The sequence below is a fragment of the Takifugu rubripes genome, chromosome 22 (genome assembly GCF_901000725.2).
Source record: "Takifugu rubripes chromosome 22, fTakRub1.2, whole genome shotgun sequence".
Classification (NCBI taxonomy): domain Eukaryota; kingdom Metazoa; phylum Chordata; class Actinopteri; order Tetraodontiformes; family Tetraodontidae; genus Takifugu; species Takifugu rubripes.
Genome location: NC_042306.1, coordinates 13349761 through 13365583, shown reverse-complemented (window position 1 = coordinate 13365583; position 15823 = coordinate 13349761). Strand labels below are relative to the sequence as shown.

The window sequence follows — 15823 nt, the reverse complement described above, 5'->3', positions numbered from 1 at the left end:
GAACCACCGTGACCACCGGTGGAAGAGAAGGCGCCACTTGACCGGCGGCGCAGCCGGAATCCAGCTGAAGGAGCTCGAGGACTCGAGCAAAAACAAGCAAATTAAATCCAACCGACCTGAGATGTGAGCGGGGCATCGGGATGACGACAAGCACTGACGATGGGCGGCAGGAGGAGAACCAGCAGAGGTGCGAGGGCGGGTGGCCCATTTTGCAATAAGACCCACCTCGTGTCATTTATGTTGGGATGCCACCGACACGTCCAGTGGAAGAGACCATTTGAGACCATTTGAGACCATTGGATCGCAGTCTGGGGGTTTTACGCGGTCGGCCGTTTGGAGCAGCGGAGCGATTTCAGCTCTGTAGAACAGCTGACTCTCCGGGAAGCTCGCTGAACCGAACAACGGACCACTTATGTGCATGTTCAGTGGCTCCGCCGAGGCCTTCTCTGCAGCTCTGAGTGCATTCAGTGGAAAGACAGGTTTTTTTTTTAAATCACCTCCGTTTAGAACCAGCAGTCTGAGTCTTTGCACGTTTTCAAACAAAATGAGCCGGTTGCGTTTGAGGGAGCGGCGCCGGGTTCACGTTCCTCTAATGAAGAGCAACACGCTGATATTAACGACATCTGAAAGCGTGGATTCCGACTCGGCTTTTAAGGGGGAACCCCGCCGAGTTTGCACAAGTGCCTGTTTACACTGAAAAAGCCTTTTATGGCTCCGGAGGGAGATGTTGTGTAGTCGATATCTGACTGATGTCGGTTGAGTCAGAATAAAGCCAGCAAATGTCTGCGTTTCTGCTGGATTCCAGCACGTTGGACAGGCGCGAGGAAGCACAGCCCGACGTGATCATTGACTAATCCTCACATTGAAAACACAGCACATGCGGCTCTTTTGTAGATGCTAATTACCTTCTCGCGTGTGTGTGTGTTTGTGTGGTGTAATCGGGGATAAACGACAGCTCCTGGTTGGGTTGGTGTTTGGGAGGATGGTGACTGAGCCGAGGAAGTGGCTTGAATCTTCAATTAAAATGGTTCTGATTTCAAGCTTGTAATTTAAGTTTAAAGGTCAGAGGTCGCCCATGTTCCCGTAACTCTAAAAATCCACAATCTGGGCCTCTTGTGACACAAGAGTGTTTGCATTGGATAAACAATTAACTTTATATTATTTAGACGGCAAAAGTAAAGGTAAGTTTGAACTGTAGGGCGCCACCTAGTGGTGGTAATGCAGGCTGCAACCCCATCACTGTTCAACACAGTCACAGGAGTAGATGAACTTGCAAATTCTCACTTTAATAAGTAATTTAGTTTCTAATAAAGTATTACAGATGAAATATAGCAAAAATATATTGTCTAATATGTTAAAATATTAGACAACAACCAGATTTTGTCCTTTCCAGGCTACCGTAGAAACATGGTGGCTATTTGACTCTGTTAGCTATTAGCATGCTAATGTTAGTATCTCTTATCAGATTGGTCCTTTGGCTTTAACCCCTTTCGTATTCACATTGGCGACTTGGTCTTTCAATATGATCCCTTTTCACCGAAAGTATGACTGTTGGAGATTCCGATTTTTCCCAGCCTGCCATTGTGCTGCATCGGTGCGGTCTCCACCGCCGCCGCCGCCGCCGCCGCCACAGAGGGGAGAGCAAACCATTCAAGTGAATCACCATTGCAATCAATTTAATGAGAGCCAATCGGTCCAGAGCGCAGAGAGGGAAGGAGAATGGGAGAGCGAGAGCGGATGGAGAAATAAAGGGGTGGGGTAATGGAGGCGGTAAAGAGAGAGGGAGGAGAGGGCGGATGGTGGAGAGCGCTGAGCCGGAGGGGGGAAATTGGAGGGAAGCAGATAGAGCATATAACAGGGTAGGATAAGGAAATGTTGCAGGGGATGGACAGTGAACGGCCTGTGGGGTCCGGCGGAAATGGACCGGCTCGCAGAATAAACATTTTCTTTCGCCGTGGCGGCTAAATGAGAGCAAAGACGGTTGAATTGCTGACGTCCGGGACTCCTGGACGCTCGACGCTTTGGCACTCCCATCAGTCAAGACGCAAACATCCCAGAAATGAGCGGGCTGAAGGCCACAACTGGCTGTCGTCGCTTCCTTTGTGCCGCAACGCTATTGATCAGCGAGGACTTGAAATGAGTCCTTGTTAATTTGAGAAACGCCCTTGATGATTTAGCCCACTGGCTCCTCATTCTCCCTCAGCCCCTGCCGTCTCCACGGTGACGACAACCCGCGCTAATGCTAGCAATCAAAGAATCTGAAATTCGCTGAGGTCGTTTCTCAATTCTGGCCGGAGGAGAAAGATGGGAGTTATTATCCTCACATACAGTATAATCTCAGAGCCAAAGCGGAGCGTCAATCAACAGAGATCGTTACATTTGGGCCCTGTGGTTCATCTATCGGGGGGGGGGGATTGTCCGTTGGATGCGTACCCTGTGTTATTACCCTGGCGTCTCCGGCCCCCAGCTGAATTACAATTACAGAGTCAGTGAAGAAGACAGAGAGCTGATGGGCCCGAGACCCAGTAACGAGCTCTGGGGTGGCTAATTAATGCCTCCATTTCCCCTGTTGGAGTTCCTGGTGAGGGGAGGTGGTGTTAACGTGGCCAGAGGGAAGTGGGCGAGAGACCGAGGCCGGGGGTGGGGGTGGGGGGGTGAATCGAAATCTAGAGCAGAAGAAAGGAATGGATGATGAGCATAGGGGGAATTATGGAAGGCTTAGAGCCTGACAGAGTCGGGCCTCTAGAGGTGGTCCAATGGTTCCGAGCGGTCCGATGGGTCCGGGGGGTCCGATGGGTCCGTCCTTCCTGCTGCGCTGACACATCACGCCGCCCAAAAACACACACAACAGTTTTGTTCACCTGTATCAGAATGGAACAGCACAGATATCCAGCCTCTTCCTGGTGTAAACACACACTCCCCGTGTTGTTTAGTCACTCAACCAATGCGACCTTTTAACAGGGAGAAACCTGGAGCAGGACCGGCCTGATGTGGGCAGACCCCCCTGTGGAGGAGGAGGAGGGTGAAAGAGGGAAGGACGGGAGGAGGACGGGCAGAGACGTGCGCCGCATCCAGCAGGCGGCTGCTTTAGTCATGGTTTGTTATCCTGCAGATCAGATTCAGCGGCGCGTTTGATGGATCAGAGCATCAACATCTGCACAAGGTCGCCGGAAGAGTAAAACACAGCAACGATGCGGAAGCTCTCACGTCGCTGTGGGACCACAACAAGCCCCAGACAGGCTGGTGGGACGCACGGACAGAGGCCACACCCAACGCTCTTACCGCCATGTCCGAGGGGGCGGGTGGGGGGGGGGGGGGGGGTCCAGGCCCGGCTCTTTATAGTCAGGTGTCACGCCGAGGGATAATCGGCCTGATGCTCCGGCACTCTGGAGGCGCAGCCAGCGCTCATTAAAGGGGGCTATCATCGCTCTCACCCCTGCTCCCCTCATCATCATCATCATCATCATCATCATGGGGGCAGCAGTGGCGGCGCCAGAGGTCCCAGGTCAGGTGGGACAGGACTGGGAGGCTGTCGCCGCGCGTGCGGTGGAATTAATGGAAAGGAAGCGGAGTAGTGGCGGGAACGATGGAGGGAGGCGGCAGGACGCCAGCGCTGGATCCATAAGTGGGGTTGTTCTCAAACCAGCTTTGTTACGACTCGGAACCGACACCTGTTGGAGGACTCGGGTGCGTATTTGACACCCAGAGACGTCCGACGGGTGGACAAGACGCCGCCCTGCGGGGAGTCGCCACTCGGGCCAGATGGACCTCGCGCTCATTTTGGCGCCAGCGGGAACCAAACGTGTCGGAGTGATACCGAACGGCGTCAGCCCTCGACTGGGCGTTGGTCTGGCTCCAAATGTCCCGGGACCAAAGGCTGGGGAGGGACAGCTCGCGTGTCAGGTGTGTGTGTGGATAACGCGCCGTCGGAGCGCCCGCAGGAGTGTGTTCGGATGTGATTTAACGTCTGGGAGCCCGATCACATATGACCAGCTGACAGATGGCATAATGTGGGCACAGGGGTTATTTTCTCTCCCAGCGAAAATCACATTTTTGGCACCGTTCGGCGGCGCCAGCTGGCCGTTTGTTTTTTTGGGAAGATTTTTTAGGCAAAAAAAAATAAATATTTCTTTCGTTGTTGCTACGCTGCAGGGTGTAAAAAAAGAATCCTGCAGGCTCGCCTTCAATCTCAGTTATTCCCAAAACGGCGGTGACAACCTGCAATCTCGGCGCCAGACGCAGATTACGGCCCACGGCGGCGACGCTGGTCCGGGTCCAAAGGTCGGACTCGACAGGATGAGTGAATCTGAAGCAAATGTGCTGGAAAACAGCAGGTGACAAGTGCTGCTTGGAGCTGACAAGAGGGACCAAGAGGGCAGGAGGGAGATCCTGGCTAGCACCTGCAGTTTAGCAGCCCGGAGCTATCAAACAGGTTATTTACCCCAAACCCAGGAAGAGGGGGGGCTGTTGTGGGTATTACTGCTCAGATTAATTAATCGTTATGATGGGATTAGCTTCATGGTTTAAATGTTTAGCAGTCACTGCTTTTTGGGGAAGGAAACAACACCAGGAATAAGATGGGCCTCGAATGGTTATGGGTCAGCTTTTTTATGTTTGGGGGGGGGGGGGGGGGCAAAAGATCAATAAGATGCCCCCCCACCCCAAAGATGTCAGCTAACGTCGGCATTAAAGACCGCTTGATGCGTTAGCCGAGGTCGTGCCAGACCGTCGTCCTAAACGGAGCCAAACTGGAGGAAAGGTGGCCCGGGAAGCACAGTTCCACGGGAGGAACCCCCACGCTGACCGCTCCATTTCCCAAACTACAGCCATTCCAATCGACTGCCTGATTCCTCATCCTCACACAGATTCAAACGGTGCTCTTTGGTCCTGGGACTCCAAAAATGTGCACAGATGTTTTAGCTCAGTCCGCTGCTACTCAGAGAATAAAAGTGTTTTGGACATTTCAAGGTGTTGGTACACATGCACACGGGGGCCGTTCCCATTAACGGGGCGGCTCCGGCTGCTTAATTTGCCAAACGATGCATCACAGATCAGACCTGCTTGTTTCCATTCGTGAACTCCCATTTCTATTCTATCGGCTAACTAGCCACCTGTGAAACTAGTTTCTAACAAAGCTGGCTCCAGATGTATACAGCAATCTCCTAAACCAGTGTTTATTCTCAACGATAAAAGCCGCCGGTGGGGCACACGCTGCCGGCAAAGGTCGTTTCTCTGTACAACACTGTAGCATTAAGGAATAAATTTCTGCATCCAATTAAAAAGACCTCTTTGGGCTGCTGGAACGGAACAATATCAATGAGGGGATGAAAAGGCAGCGTTACAACTCAGGAGGCACAATTACCGAGGGCGCAGCGTTGGAAAGCACATCTTAGATCTCCTCCCAGCTAATAAAGGCAGAATCTATACAGGCGTTAGCGCAGCTGGAGGAACAGGTTTGAAAAGTGTCTCCACCTGTGAAGGATGGAGGCATTTGGAGAACGTCCGTTCCACGCAGCACTGAGGAGAAGCAGAAGAAGAATGACACCGTTTGGGAATGAAAACAACAAAAAAAACATGGGTTTTTATTGAGAAAGACTTTTTTTCCAAATGAAATGCAAACAGCCGGTTTACAGCCCGTTTGAGTCTCCGCCACTTCCCTCCGCTGCCTTCAGGGTCGCGCTGAGTTTACAGGAACAATACAAAGCCAAAAGTCCGTTTCATTAGTGTGTCAACCCTATTTCTGAACACTGGGAACTACGATCCTCCTCCTCCTCCTCAGGCCTGCTCCTTGTACCGCTGGTGCAGCATGAGCACGTCGTCCTGGGAGACCCTCGTCCAGCCCTCGCTGTGGACGTGATACAGGTTGACCTGCCCGCCGCTGTAGGCGTCGCGGTACGTGGCCTGGTATATGGCGCGGCGGCCTAATTCGCACGCCTCCTCCACGGTCAGGTCGTGCCGCAGGCCGCTGTCCATCACGCCGTAGGCGTACATGGACCCCGAGCCCACGGCGAACAGGTCGCCACACACCCGGTTCCCTTCCGAGTCGACGTAGTAGAGCCCTGCGGAGGAAAGATGAAAGAGGGGAAGCCGTTGTTGGACTGGAGTCGGTAAGCATCCCACATCGACGTTCTCGGAAAACACGCGCGATGCTGCGACGCGTCTCCTCGGGAGACGGGGAATGAACAGCTGCTCCCTCTCTGAGTGGAGGAACTCTGGCAGATACGAACAGCTGCGTCCTCTTAAAGCGACGCCGGGAACCTGCTGACGAGGCGCAGGCTGCGCTGGCGTCTCTGGGCCTCATCGATCCCAGCAAACGCACAAAAAATTAACTATCGACCGGCGATCCGAGCCGCGCAGGTAACCGCTTCGCCCCCCTCGAGGAGGAGCGAAAAAGCTCAGCCCACATCCCGTGACATCAGTCCGCCACATTAAACCTGCCAGATTTACACTGAAGACTCCGAGTCCTGCGTGTGCGTGACGCATCGGACATTTTGTTCTGTGCTGTGATCCACTCACCGGGCCAGACCCACACGGTGATGCGGCACTGGTGACGAGCACCAACATGTGAGCTCGCCCACGACCGGGGTCCAGATGGTGCAGAGACGGGCTGGGAAAAGGCATCTTTTTCAGTGTTTGCGAAGGGGAATCTGTGAAAACCGTCCTCGCAGACAACAGCCTCTCATCTGCCTCCATCCCTCAGCTGCCAGAGTTTCTTAGGTAACCCACTGACACTTTGAGGGTTACAGACACTTGCTTTTCTGAAAAGGTGGGTGGTTTTTGCCTTCAGCGGGCAAATTGCAGCCTCCTGGACTTTCATGATTATTAGCGCCCGTCTACGGGGGCAATTTGCTGCCCGTTCCTCTTAAAGGAACCGTAAAGGACTTGTTAAAAACCACCATGGGCAGCAGAGAGCGGGCGGTAAAGCCAGACCACTCGCCTAGTGTAGGTGTTTGGGAACTCGCCGCGAGCTTCAAGTATAGACGGGGGAAAAAGTCGGCGGCTGTGAGTGGATTACTTAAAAGCAGGCAGGGGCATCTTGCTTGGAAGGGAGGGGGGGGGGGCGCTACAGCAGTGCTGGTCAAGCGAGGCTACTTCCACTCCATCAATCAGCTGACAGGTGCTGGGGGAACTTTTTACCAACAGCAGCCTGTGAAGCGGGCCGCTCTGACAGCTCCGAGAGGACGGCGAGGACCACAAAGCCCCGTCTGGGTGGCGTGCCGCAAAGGGGTCAGCGTCTGCCCATCATCTGTCCTCCTCGCCATAATTCTGCACCAAAAATCCGCAGCTGAAAACAACAACGGCTGAACAGAAAATAAGCCACGGCGTCACTCTTGGGAGCGTCTGAACACGCGAGCGCCGCGGAGGGCGGCGTTGTCAAAGCCGCCGTCCATTTAGACATCATCTTTTTTACAGCAGGCTTTGTGTCTCTGGCAGCTGCAGCGGGAGGCGTCACAGCGAGCACAAGTCCTTAAACGGAAAGCTGATGAAGAGACATAACATTTAATGTTATTAGATAAAGCCCTCTTTGACCAGCGCCGCACAGATTTTATATGACTTATCTAACGTGCAGTTTAAGACACTCCATCAGGACAATAAGTGCCTTGACATGATTATAGCCAGCTAATGAGCTTCCCACCTAATCGCAATTGATTTAATTTACATGACATTTAGCTCTCCGCTCAGTCATTGGCGGTATAGCAAAGCTCCCACATCAAGTGAACTCACGGTGGGATCATTATTACTACAATTGATTGGCGAGGATTTAACACGTGTCATTTACGGTTGTTGGCGTGGAGGCATGTTGTCATTGTTCAAGGAGCCTTCCGTGTTTTTCAAACCGAGCCACCATCGATTTCTACCGGAGCACGGGCATTACGTATGCGACCCAATTGTCCAGGGTGGAGACCCGACGTCCATCATTCCGCCGCACTCCTGCTGGCCCACAGTCCAGCCTCATTGATTTCCCATTACACTGTCACTGTGGTGGCCTCTTTAAGCACACATTCTGTGATGTACGGCCTCGCAGAGCAAGAAATCCAAAAGCCATAATGTCAAAGAGGGAATGAAACATAACAGGGTATGCAGCGCCACCACGTGGTGACTAACATGAACTACAACACCATCACAACCACAGTGAGCTGATGTTTACCTGGGCCTCTCTTGTCCCAGCCACACACCATGGTGCCCATGCTGAGTCCCATCCCCTTGTACTGGTACACCATGTTGGCCAGGAGTTTGGACGCCGCTGCCACAGAGATGCGCTCCTTGTTGCGAAGCTCATAGATGCGACACTGTCGGGCCAACAGGCGCTCCCAGAAGCTACAGTCGGCAGCTCCTCCAGCCATGGTACCCAGCAGATAGGGGTTGATCTCAATCACCTTCTTCACCGTCTGTGAGGCAATGTAGGAGCCTGCTGTGGCCCTGGAGTCCACGGCCACGATGACACCATGCTGGAACTGTGGCAGCAAGAACATGAGCGGATATTACACATGCAAACGAGTGCTCACCACGACATGAAACCTTCTCAGCCTTCTGCATGTCAACTGGAGACATTTGAAGTGTTTGTATTTGCACATTTTTTTATTTAAATGCTGGTTAATGACAGTGGTCCATTCATATGGATAAATCTAACAGCCGGTATTTATTTCTATTATGCCCCCAGAAATGCTGTTAAGAAATCAGTCGGTTTTGTAATTTATATGCAGAACAAATAAAAATTGTACAACGTCGTGTTACATTCTGCAATGAGAAAGCGCTTTGTAGCTACGCTAGCATGCTAACGTGACATAGACCTTTATTAGCTTTCAACCAAGTTCGTTGTATCAATATTAATCCTCCGATTTTTCAACTCAATATTTACATACATTCACACTTAAGTGGTAGAATAAAAGCTACCACCACTTACTTTAAATGCCAGGGTCGTTGTTCCGTGCAAAAACTCGATTTTTCGTTCGACGCCATCCTCGTCCGCGGCACCGAGCGGATTTTTAACCGAAAAATTCAGACCGTCTCCCGGCGTAGCGTCAAACCCCGCACCGTGGGTGCTGGGAGCACAACCACTGGGGAAAGGCTGACAGTTGTCAAAAGAAAATTCCGCATAATCACTGCTCAACACACTTGAGAGAGCCATGTTTGAAACTGTTTGACGAGAATGGAACTTCCGGTCTCTGCCGGGGATCATTATTGAGTCACTGGAATTCTACAGCGCCCCCTGTGGGTGGCGGCATACATTACCCATGTTTACAACAAGAAAATACAATAAACAAAGAAAAACGAAAAGACTCATGATGAATCATTTAAGATGCTGGAATACGTTCATTAAAATGTTTATCTAGCCATGGATTGATACATGATAAATAATATCTTACTTCACGAAAAAAATGAAATACTAGACTGGGTTTATTTAAAAACATTTGAGTCACTCAAACTTTCTTCTTTCCTCAACTTTGTTCGCTTTTCTCTCAATGTCTCTATAATATTCTTCTTTGAGGTCAACCCTCTCTTTCTTCTGCCATCCCTGGTCTGTGATGTGGAAGAGGTCTACATTGTTTCCAGAGTAAGCATCTCTGTGAGTGGCTCTGAACACAGCTTCTCTTGCAAGGGAAAAGGCCTCCTCTTTACTCAGGTTCCACCTCTGCTCTCGATCCAGGACTCCATAAGCATACGGAGATCCTGATCCCACTGAAAACAGGTCTCCTTGTAGGCGGGCTCCATCGCTGCACACATAGATCAACTTTGGGCCATCCTTGTTATTAACAATTGAGGAATTATCAGTAAGTAAGGACAAATCTGAAGTCTCTGTACAGTCTGTGGTACTTGCTTCTGTGTCCCAGCCACATAAAATAAGAGCAACACACACCTCAGTGCCCTTAAAAGGGTGCAGCATAAATGAAAGGAGCTTAGCTGTGCCACGTATTGAAAGACAACGACCATGTCGCAGTTGGTAGAGCCTGGTTTCTCTGGTTAGAATCCGCCTCCACATCATGCAATCAGCACCACTGCCTGAGCAGGTGACCACCAAATGAGAGTGAATAGGGGAAATCTTTTGAGTGCTCGAACAGGAAACAAGCCCTTTGGCACTGGCACGAGTATCTGCCGCTGCAATGAGCCCACCTTGGAAAATAAAACCCAGGGTTGTTGTTCCATGGGAAAGAGGGAAAGGCCTCCTCGCTGTGTAGGATTGACTGGCTGAAGATCTGTGGATGGAATAAGCCGAGGTAGGGATAGATGGTATGAAGAAATCCAGTGGCATCCCACCATGTGTCACAGAACTCCTGGATTTCCCAGACTTGTCACGTATGTTGAGAAACACGCTCATGTCTTCATGATAAAAAGCAGGAAACCCTTTAAGATGCACCGAAGTGTTTTGAAAGCCACAAATATCTTCTAAGGCCATTAGGTCAAGTCGATAGTTTCCTTTTCCTCAAGCAGAATATCCTCAAATGCACATTAAGCCAATATCCCTCTTTAGAAAAACTGCTTCAAGAAGGAAAACAACTGCTACTCATTCCTGCATGCACAAATGATTCCGAAAGAACCTTTTGAGTCTTTTATAACCCTCCCAAACATGACATTTGCAGAAACGCATATTTCAGTTAATGTGAGTGAAATTTTATCTAACCTACGTGTAAATTAGATCCAGGAACGCTGCATTTTGCAAACCTCATGTTGTGCTGAGGGTCAATTTACAAGCTCACTGCAAGATTTGCCGAAGGAACCCTACGCTCAATTGAAAACAGATAAGTGGGCATTAATCTCACTGAAGAACTCGCTGCAGATCTGGACTTTACTCAAAAGTAGTTTCAAGTGTATTCATACTTTTATAATTTTTATTCTTAGAAATGTCATGCCCAACAATATTTATAATACAAATCTAATAAGTGTGAATAGTCCCTTCATTTAATATAATTAAAACCTTATTTATATTTGTGTTCGCGTTATAATTGCATTTAAATCATCAGAATACAGATGCCGAATTTAGTAAGTTTGATTGGAAGAAATACGGAGGAAACGAAACGAAATGAAAAACGATCGATAAATTAAATGCGCGGCGTCTCGCGATAACGACGACACAAGCAACTGAATTACGGCCACATCCATTTTGGATCTCAATCACTTCCTTCCTCCGTGAATTGTCGGTCGCTGAAGATCCAAGATGGCGTCAGTTTCTTAGTTGAGTAGAAACAACGAAGCGGCGCCAGTCATTCCACTCAGTCGGCTAAAATCATGGCGTCTGCCAGTACCATGAACAGAGTGTCCTGCGGAAGGGATTTGAACTGTGTCCCGGAGATATCCGACACGTTAGCGGCCGTAGCCAAACTCGGGTGAGTAAACAGCCACATTTTCCCCAATCGTTTGTCATGTGCGCGCACTGGCGGAAACACCGGTGTGCTAGCCCCAAGAAGACAACGCTAAGTTAGCCGGTTTATTACCAGCACGTGTCCCATCACAGCGATGCCGCTCCTGTGTCTTCTGTCCCGAATGTGTGATCTAGAAGATGGCACCACCAAATGAAAGTGATTGTTTCCACACATTCCGCATTCAGAACAGATAAAGTGTTTTGTACTTTGGCGTTGCAGGTTTGATTTCCTGTGCATGCCCCTGTTCCACCCGAGGTTCAGGAGAGAGTTCGAGTCCGAGCCCGCTAAATCCAGATCTGGTGCACAGACCCGGTCCGACCTGCTGCTCAGTGGAAGAGGTTCCTGTTTAATATCTATAATTATGTTCCATATGCATTTATGTGCATTCTGTCAGGCTCTTTAAACACTCAAATCTAGAATGTTGTCGAACATTACGTCCTGGATGTTCTGCTACTATATTAAAATTAGTATCATAAATCATGAACAGTGTTTAGAATTTAATAACCAACAGATACGTTTCCGTGTCGATACTGACTTTTACTACGGACAAAAAAAAAAGTTAAGACTTATGATGCTTTGTCTAGACTGGAATACTCTGATTGTGGGGAAGCTCTCGTCTTGGATAGAAGCAGATGCAGAAATCGAGAATGTACGCCGAAACTCAGAAGCCGTAAGTTCCTTGTTCGAATGTGCTGTAGATGTCCATTTGTGAAGGTCTTCCGCGCTCATCTAACACCATACTTGCGTCTCCGTCCAGGCTCTGGTCCAGGAGTTGAACTTCTCGGCCTATCTCGGGCTTCCTGTTTTCATGATCCCTCTAAATGGCCCTAATAATGCAAATCTCGCTCGCCTGCTCCTAAATCACATCCACACTGGACACCACACGTCAAACGTAAGACCAACGTGAACAAAGAAACGGGGTGGCTCGGCCTGTTAGCTAACTTCTGTGGAACTCTGTTTTAGTTCTGGTTGCACGTCCCTCTCATGGCTCCGGAAGACATGCGAGAAGATCTCATCGACAACGAACCAGTCGATTCCATCGACGACGCCAGCGTCGAAGAAAAGACCTGGGGCTGGTTTGTTTTTAGATTATTGCGCCTCGGGAGTAGCCGAGTGCTGTCTGCAACCTAAAAGAGTTGTGATTGATTTCCTTTAACGAGGTGATTTATTTTGTTTACCGGCCTCTGCTCTCCAGGTGGCATTCCTTCAGAGCACTCTGCGACTACAACAAACGGATCTGCCTCGGTGGGTGAGCCTAGCGTGAAGCACAGCGGTTGCGTTTAAAGATAATAACGGCCAATTCTCTTTGTGTCGCTGAAGCGCTTGAAATTGGACCAGATGTGCCATCAGACACAGTGATCGATAAGTGGCTCGGGGAGCCAATCAAAGCAGCCGTCCTCCCCACCAGCATCTTCCTCACTAACAAAAAGGGCTTTCCTGTCCTGTCCAAAGCCCATCAGCGGATAATCTTCTCTCTTTTCAAGGTGAGTCCACAAACATGTTTTAGTCTGTCGATCAGCTGACAATGTTGCAACTTCTCTTCTTAGCTGGAGGCCCAGTTCGTCTTCACGGGAACCAGTCGCCACTCCGAGAAGGACTTTAGATCCTATCTGCAGTATCTGGAATACCTCAACCAGAACCGGCCTGCTCCCAATGCCTACGAGCTCTTTGCCAAAGGCTACGAAGACTACCTGCAGTCTCCGCTCCAGGTGAGGATGCAATGCTGCTACAGACCACAAACGCTGTTGTGGAGACCATCAATTTAATACACGCTAACGTTTTAACCATTTGGGTTGTGTCGTTCCATGTAGCCACTCATGGATAACCTTGAATCTCAGACATACGAAGTGTTCGAGAAGGACCCCATTAAATATTCTCAGTACCAACAGGTAAGAGGTGGAGTCCGGAGGGTTTTACTTTTAGAACAAGACAAGAGTAACTACGACATCTAGTTGCTCACCGAATGAAGTCATTTCTTTTGGTCATTTTGGTTTTGACTTTACATTTAAATGAGCAGAATTTGTGGTGAGCGGCGTGGAAACGTGCGGTTGTTGTTTGCATCCCCAGGCCGTGCGTAAATGTCTTCTTGACAGAGTTCCGGAGGAGGAGAAGGAAACGAACGTCCAGTGAGTGTCTGCCCAGAGTTGCCTGTGTTTGGCTCCATGATCAATACTCGAGCTGTCGTAAAGACGCAACGGCAACCTGAGCGAAGCTGTGTCCTGTTCTCAGAGTACTGATGGTGCTGGGAGCAGGTCGGGGTCCACTGGTCAGCGCCTCCCTGCGTGCAGCCAGAGAAGCCGGCAGGAAGCTGAAGGTTTACGCCGTGGAGAAGAATCCAAATGCCGTAATCACGTGAGTGTGGGGGGGGGAACCACGCTGATGTTGAGGACTCTGTGCTCGTTATTTGACCAGCGTTTGCATGTACAGTTTGGAGAACTGGCGCTTCGAGGAGTGGGGCGATCAGGTGACGGTGGTGTCGTGTGATATGAGGGAGTGGGAGGCACCCGAGAAAGCCGACATCATCGTCAGCGAGCTTCTGGGGTCGTTCGGTGACAACGAGCTTTCTCCCGAGTGCCTGGATGGAGCGCAGCACTTTCTTAAAGGTGCGTTCACGTCGGGAGCCAGTTAGTTTTACAGTGTTTGGTTTTTAAAGAGTTTTCCAGGGCACGTCATTCCTTTTCATGCCTTCTTTGATATCAACCCCCCCCCCCCTCCTCCTCACCTCTACCAGACGATGGGGTGAGCATCCCTTCTTCTTACACCTCCTACCTGGCCCCCTTGTCCTCCTCAAAGCTCTACAATGAGGTCAGGGCATGCCGTGAGCGTGACAAGGACCCAGAGTGCCATTTTGAGACGCCCTACGTGGTCCGCCTCCACAACTTCCACCAGCTGGCCGACCCCAAAGCGTGCTTCACCTTCACACACCCGTCAGCAGGTGCTGTGAGAACAAGAGCGCCAGACACGGACGTCATACCAGCAGTGCGCTCATTAATCCTTTTGGTTTCAGACATGAACAACAACCGATATCAGTGCCTCCGATTCGCCGTCAACTGTAACACGGTGCTCCACGGCTTCGCCGGGTACTTCGAGACCACGCTGTACAAAGACGTCACGCTCAGTAAGTCATCTCCACGACAACGCCGTGCCCTTTTAAAAGTCCGTGTTTACATCCGTGGTGTCTGTGACAGGCATAAAACCGGATACGCATTCACCCGGGATGTTCTCCTGGTTCCCCATCCTCTTCCCTCTCAAAGTAAGTCGCAGTAACAGGAAATGCTCTTCTAGAGTCGCTGCTGCTTCTCCTCTTGTATTTTTATTCTGGCGCTTTGGCGTTTTAAACTCACTTCCTCCCAACAGCAACCCATTCCCGTGTCCAAGGGCGACGACGTCACAGTCCGTTTCTGGCGTTGCAACAACGGAAAGAAGGTCTGGTACGAGTGGGCCGTGACCGAGCCCGCCTGCTCCGCCATCCATAACCCGGCAGGACGGTCCTACACCATCGGCCTGTGAGGAAGACGCCTCAGCACAGCCTTGAACACTCACAAATGCACACGTCTGTTCTCAGCAGGGGGGGGGGGGGGGGGGCAGTTAGACTCAAGGTGACTCTTTTTATAAACAGTTAAACCTGGGCCGCAGTGGAATAGTTTATATGAGATGACACCAATGTCGCGTCGACACAATTTTTCATTTATAAGAAGTATCATGGATCAGAGGAGAATACTTAGGGTATAAAACAGTGGCGCGCTTACATTAGAACTGCTAGGATGATGAAGAGTATCCCCTCTGAGGGAGCAATCAAGCACTTTTCTTTCACTTTTTGCCAGTTCAAGCGCGTCTCATCATACCTGCCTCTTGATTACACATGGGTTGGTTCACATCCTTGTGGTAAATCCCTTAAAATACAAGTGGGTTTGAAATAATGAGTGGTTGCATTTGTTGATTCTTTGGAACCAACATGAAGGTTACAGAGTTCAAATGTGTCATTGGTGGTTTAGCTTTTCCTGGTGTTCAAAATCCTTTTCCTCCTTAACTGTTCAGATTAGTTGTTGCAGACTCAGTCCTGATGTTCACCTTATTAAACGCATTCCATACTGATTAAATTACCTCTTTCTTTTTTTTTATTGCATGAGGATCAGATGGACGGTTACATTATTCAAATCACTCACCTTATTGTTTGGGCCTGTTTTGAAGCTTTTCCTTCTCTATGTTTGAATTGTGTCAATAAAGAGCAGTTTAACGTACTTTGTGCACTTTTTTTTTAGGACCTTTTTCTCTTTCACGGTATAAATTCTTTTGCATCAACACGTGCAAATATATTTTCAGCAATGAAATTCTTAACATCAAGATACGTTTTCTCTTTCTGCGGGCTGATGGTGTCTGGAATCACAGGTGAATTCATCAATATAAACGGGTACAAGCACGTGTTCCATATTTAATTTTACTGTGGAGAAAACGTGGCGTCG

At 49.8% G+C, this 15823-nt stretch overlaps 3 protein-coding genes across 3 annotated transcripts; 1 reads left to right on the top strand and 2 right to left on the bottom strand.

Annotated features, from left to right (window-relative positions):
* Positions 1-5547: 5547 nt before the first annotated feature.
* psmb11a (proteasome 20S subunit beta 11a) lies at positions 5548-10318 on the bottom strand. Its single transcript, XM_003977703.3, has 3 exons — positions 8906-10318; positions 8150-8456; positions 5548-6059 (listed from the first exon to the last, which is right to left on the bottom strand). The coding sequence occupies exon 1, from the start codon at positions 10316-10318 to the stop codon at positions 9419-9421; it is 900 nt and encodes a 299-aa protein (XP_003977752.2). The 3' UTR covers positions 5548-6059; positions 8150-8456; positions 8906-9418.
* psmb5 (proteasome 20S subunit beta 5) lies at positions 5776-8474 on the bottom strand. The gene is made up of 2 exons (XM_029831155.1): positions 8150-8474; positions 5776-6059 (listed from the first exon to the last, which is right to left on the bottom strand). The coding sequence occupies exons 1-2, from the start codon at positions 8472-8474 to the stop codon at positions 5776-5778; spliced, it is 609 nt and encodes a 202-aa protein (XP_029687015.1).
* A 771-nt stretch (positions 10319-11089) lies between the features above and the next one.
* On the top strand, positions 11090-15601 carry prmt5 (protein arginine methyltransferase 5). Its single transcript, XM_003977704.3, has 16 exons — positions 11090-11324; positions 11580-11698; positions 11945-12030; positions 12118-12252; positions 12324-12436; positions 12556-12605; positions 12681-12844; positions 12908-13069; positions 13172-13249; positions 13428-13486; positions 13590-13712; positions 13788-13963; positions 14092-14295; positions 14368-14478; positions 14549-14613; positions 14718-15601. Exons 1-16 carry the CDS (start codon positions 11227-11229, stop codon positions 14868-14870), a joined length of 1896 nt encoding a protein of 631 aa, XP_003977753.2. The 5' UTR covers positions 11090-11226; the 3' UTR covers positions 14871-15601.
* Positions 15602-15823: the final 222 nt, after the last annotated feature.

Excerpts from the sequence above, each read along its gene's own strand:
- psmb5 (XM_029831155.1), bottom strand. The coding sequence starts at position 8,474 with ATGTTCTTGCTGCCACAGTTCCAGCATGGTGTCATCGTGGCCGTGGAC. Across the intron at positions 6,060-8,149 it reads CTGGGACAAGAGAGGCCCAG|GGCTCTACTACGTCGACTCG; the intron begins GTAAACATCAGC and ends TTTCCTCCGCAG.
- psmb11a (XM_003977703.3), bottom strand. The coding sequence starts at position 10,318 with ATGAGCGTGTTTCTCAACATACGTGACAAGTCTGGGAAATCCAGGAGT.
- prmt5 (XM_003977704.3), top strand. The coding sequence starts at position 11,227 with ATGGCGTCTGCCAGTACCATGAACAGAGTGTCCTGCGGAAGGGATTTG. Across the intron at positions 12,031-12,117 it reads TACGCCGAAACTCAGAAGCC|GCTCTGGTCCAGGAGTTGAA; the intron begins GTAAGTTCCTTG and ends GTCTCCGTCCAG. Across the intron at positions 13,250-13,427 it reads AATATTCTCAGTACCAACAG|GCCGTGCGTAAATGTCTTCT; the intron begins GTAAGAGGTGGA and ends TTGCATCCCCAG.